Consider the following 4682-nt stretch of genomic DNA (forward strand, 5'->3'; position numbering starts at 1 on the left):
ACCATGAACCAGTAGCTTCGCCGGTTCACCGGCCGATCCGATTTTTAAAACATTGGACTGTCACGTCAACAACATATTACACATAGCCCATAGGTAACCAGAATATTTTGTTGGTGAAAAATCGAGAAAAATGTTACTACTAAATTTGTGATTTTTTAAGCCAATTTTTAAGGTTATAGAATACACCGAAATTTGATCAAAATTCATGATTTTTTTGACAACTTAACCTGAATTAATATAGAATAGACAAGTCTCTATTGTTTATCAAAATAGTTGTTAAAGCTTTGTTATAGTATAAACTAATTAAGCCTTTATTGTTTCCCTAATTTAAGATAACTTTCATGATTAATAGAAAGGTCGAAATTGTACATGGATACTGCATGATGCAATTGTGATATGTACATGACGTCCATGGAAAATTTAATGGCCGCAAAAAGGCCATTTTCGTACAGTGAAGACTGCATATCTGCGTTCATGCTATACAAACAATTTTCTACTTTAATTCAAAAGGTTTATTTTGACTACTTAAATATGCATACACACTTCGATAGCAATTAATACCTTCCCACCTGTTCATACTACTCTAATGAATATCATTACATATAAATATATAGTAATTATTTACTTTAGTAGATTAGGGAATTAAAAATAAGAAACTAGATAGGTTGATTTAAATAAATAGACGGAAAAAAGGATCAGGATTGTGGAGGATTAAAGAAAAAATTAGTACCAAGGGCGGAGGGAGGGTGGGGCCAGGGGGGCCATGGTTCCCCCGCCAATTCTTAAAAAAAAATAGGGGGTATTTTAGTAATTTCACGTTAATTATAATTTATAATATATATAATATTAAAAATAGCTTTCAACAAAATTTATATGAACTGTTTCTCCTTAATTTAGCTTTCTGCTTCTGAGTTTTTCGTTGTAGGTATGTAATTTGAAATTCTTTATTTGATGTGAATGTGTTAATAGTTTTACATATATATACTAGTGTGGGTCCGAAACTCCCAATGTTATTAATTATTGTTTGCAACGGCAAATTTTTAGATTTGAGCATATTGTATATTTTGGTTACTCTTATTCTTTTAGTTGTGAAGTATAAGATGAATTTTATCCTTTTTTGTGTATGATTTTTATTTTGCTAATCTTAGTACAGAAAATATCAAATATTTTGCAAACTTAATCAGTTTTGACTATTTTTGTAGGTATATGGATTGTTATTTCAAAAAACTTTCTTCCATTGATTCTTTGTCAGTTGAACCTCTACTTCCGTTGAGCATATTGTCTGAACTTGAAAGTCAACTTGAGAACTTTATTTTCGATGTGCGATAGATGAAAAGTTTTCACAAATATCAAGAATCAGTTGTCTTTCTCAAAGATGGTTTCTACAAGGAAACATGGAGTTTTTTCCAATGATTTATTTATTGGTTAAGTTGTTATTGATCTTACCAGTTGCCACTGCGTCAGTAGGAAGAGCCTTTTCAGCAATGAAGATAATCAAGACTTCTGTACATAATAGCATGAGAGACCAACTATTAAAGGACTGCTTAGTTCCTTATATATATAGAAAAGGACGTGTTTGTTAAACTTACCAATGAAATTATTATGCAGCGATTTTAGAAGATGAAGAATAGAAGATAAATGTTATGATGTGATTGTATTTAACTTTTACATTTTGAACCTTATAATTTAATTTATATAATTTGTTCTGAAGTTTAATTTTGGACCCCACGTGATTAAATTTCTGGCTTCGCCACTGATTAGTACCGAGGAAGTCTAAATGGAGATGTTGATCTAGCTAGCTTAAAATCGATTGATTGACTTAGACAAACATAAAATGTATAGTACTACAATATATCAAACTTTATAATGTGACAAAAAAATATGTGTCATTTGTCCAAATCCAACAATTTAATGATCTTAAGATTGATTCGAAATTTAATTGAAGTTTCGATTACCATCCGTCCCAACTTATAATATATCTAGATCAAGTGGGGTGAATGATAAAACCGTAATTGTCTCTCACAAGTTAAATCAAAACCAATATATTCAGTCTACTTGTTCAATTTTAGTTCCAAAAAATCAAAATCGACGATTCTTGAACCAACAAGATTCTAATTCCAAAGTTCAATATTGAAATCGAAAAATTCATACAGTATCTCCCCGCCAAATGCACAACAGGTCGCAATTTGCGACCTGATTCGCAACCTGAGCGGGAGCGGGACCCAGCGTCTACGTCGTTGCACCACGTGTCCCGGCGCTATAGTAAACCGAGGGTTTGACGAAGGCCTCATTAATTGTTTGGGAGGACAAAAGAGACAACAAATTGCACAAGAGCCACGCCATGATTTTTAAATAAAGCTCTCCCTCTTTTTTGGAGTGGTCCCCAGCCCCACAGCATCTGGACACGTGCACCCCTATTTTAGTCAAACCCCCTCTTAAATTAACCCATGCAAAATTGTTTTATTAATAAAATAATTACTTTATTAGTACGTAAATCGTTGAGTGATAACAGGTGGCGCCACCACGTGGCAGCTTCTCTGCTCACTGTCGGCGGCTGAGCTACCGCCGCCGCAACTCCGCTGTCGGAGAGGATGAAACCAGCTTCTCACTTCTAAATCCATCTTATTCCTTTTTTTTCTCTTTTTTCTTATCAATTTTTGAATTAATTTAATGGATTTGGTTTTCCCATTTAAGCAAGTTAACCAGACAATAATCTCGAATTAATAATGCACAAGATATGAAGTTACTAAAAGTAATTCGATATATGTATTATAAAAGTCACGATAATCAATGACGGTGGTTTCCCTTTTGGTATCCATGCAAATATATAATAATTTAAAACATCATTAATAAATACATTATCCCCCTATCATGCTACCGAATACAATAGTAAATTTACAAAAGTCTGATGTGATTTTGACTCTTTCGACATATACCAATTTCTTCTAATTTTCATTTTATCTCGTCGTACAAATAATAATAATAACATGAAGGTGGAACAATAATTAATTAAATCACGGAATTTGTTTAATTACGGACGTCTATAAGGTTTGAAAACGAAATATTTTCAAAATAAGGTGTTAATTTTTTTGAATGGTCACATCCGTGTATAAAACGATGTCTCTAGTAACACCAAATCGACACAATTTAGTAAAATAAATATTTTTTAATTATAACAAAGTACCAATGTTTTGATCGTCACTTATAGCCGTCGTAACATATGTGACAATTGATAAAAATTAAAACCTCATAATTCAGTATTTTCAAATTATATGAGATCATAATTTGAATATTTATTAACCTTAGTAGTTTTGTAAGAAAGAAGGTGTTATTACATAGTCAGATGATGTTGAACACTAGAGAAAAGTTAATTGAACAAGCTATACTTGAAGAAGTGACATTGATTTTCACAAGAAACATACAAGTTGAGAAAGTTCAAACTAAAAAAAAAATCAGATGAAATCCAAGATATCCGCCGCCGCAATGTCGAACTTCAACATATCGCTGCAGTAACTCTCCCTCTCATCTTCCGTCATGTTATAAGAATGCAACGCCGTTGGGCTCGACGACGGCGTCGAGATGTTCGACAAAACGGATTGGAAGCTGAAGCCGTTGCTGCTGCTGTTTGACTGAAAGGCCGATATCTCTGACGACTGACCCTGACCCTGACCCGGATCCACCACCGACTGATCCGACCCGTAGTATCCGTAGTTTCCGATCTGGTCATACTCCGGCCACTCCCCCAATACGGGGGCCAGATTCTGGCCCTGGCCGCCGTATTGCATCAAGTGATCTTGATTCTGATTCTGATTCTGATTTTGACTGGAAGTGGCGGGAAGGTGAGACGGAGAAGTTTGATTGTAGCAATTCGTAGTGAGCTGGCTCTGCGGCACGAGAAGCGGTTGTTGGGTTCGACGGTCGGAGGAGAGCAAGGAGGAAGCCAACCTTATCAGCTCGGGGCTGATCAAAGGTTGACTTCCCAGTAGTCTGGAGAAGTTGATGTTGTATTGTTGTTGTTGTTGGCCGTAGAGAGAGGGGTTTAGGAGGGTGGAGAGGTCGAGGAGGTCGAGACGGGGGCTGTGGGTGACTGGGTCGATCCCCATCCGCAGCAGCCGCTTTCTGATGTGCGTGTTCCAATAGTTCTTGATCTCATTGTCTGTTCTCCCAGGAAGCCTGGCCGCAATCGCCGACCATCTATTTCCATTTCACACAAAAAGGTTAGAACAAAACGGCAAAACATTTCCTCTTTTAGCTAGACTTTGACTGTTTATCGCTAACGTACTTGTTTCCGAGGATGCTGTGGAGTTGGATGATGGTTTCCTCTTCCTCGAACGAGAATCGTCCTCTCTTGATATCCGGCCGGAGGTAGTTGGTCCAGCGCAGTCGACAACTCTTCCCGCATCTTTGCAAACCTAACAAAAACAAATAAGACTGAGTTCAGTAACATGTATCACCATATCTAAAGCGGACAATATCATACTAATATAATATAGTACTGACCAGCGTTTTTGGGAAGAGTTCTCCAATTGCCATAGCCGTTTTTGTGTATGTAATCCAAGAGTTTCTGATCTTCTTCTGGGGTCCAAGGGCCCTTTTTGAGTCCATTTTTGTCACAACAAGGAGCTCTTCCCATTGTGATCTTTTAATTATGAAAAATGATTCAAACTTTTGTCACAAAAATG

At 36.2% G+C, this 4682-nt stretch overlaps 1 protein-coding gene across 1 annotated transcript; it reads right to left on the minus strand.

Annotated features, from left to right (window-relative positions):
• Nucleotides 1–3344: 3344 nt before the first annotated feature.
• Nucleotides 3345–4682, minus strand: LOC125220923 (transcription factor MYB102-like). The gene is made up of 3 exons (XM_048123054.2): nt 4501–4682; nt 4283–4412; nt 3345–4194 (listed from the first exon to the last, which is right to left on the minus strand). Exons 1-3 carry the CDS (start codon nt 4631–4633, stop codon nt 3453–3455), a joined length of 1005 nt encoding a protein of 334 aa, XP_047979011.1. The 5' UTR covers nt 4634–4682; the 3' UTR covers nt 3345–3452.

The sequence above is a fragment of the Salvia hispanica genome, chromosome 2 (genome assembly GCF_029641045.1).
Source record: "Salvia hispanica isolate PSC_SH4W2 chromosome 2, Shi_PSC_v1, whole genome shotgun sequence".
Lineage (NCBI taxonomy): Eukaryota > Viridiplantae > Streptophyta > Magnoliopsida > Lamiales > Lamiaceae > Salvia > Salvia hispanica.

Bases quoted from the DNA above. Each gene is read 5' to 3' on its own strand.
- LOC125220923 (XM_048123054.2), bottom strand. From the start codon at position 4,633: ATGGGAAGAGCTCCTTGTTGTGACAAAAATGGACTCAAAAAGGGCCCT. The intron at 4,413-4,500 runs GTCAGTACTATA...TGTTTTTGTTAG, and splicing joins AACTCTTCCCAAAAACGCTG to GTTTGCAAAGATGCGGGAAG. The intron at 4,195-4,282 runs GTACGTTAGCGA...AAATGGAAATAG, and splicing joins CACAGCATCCTCGGAAACAA to ATGGTCGGCGATTGCGGCCA.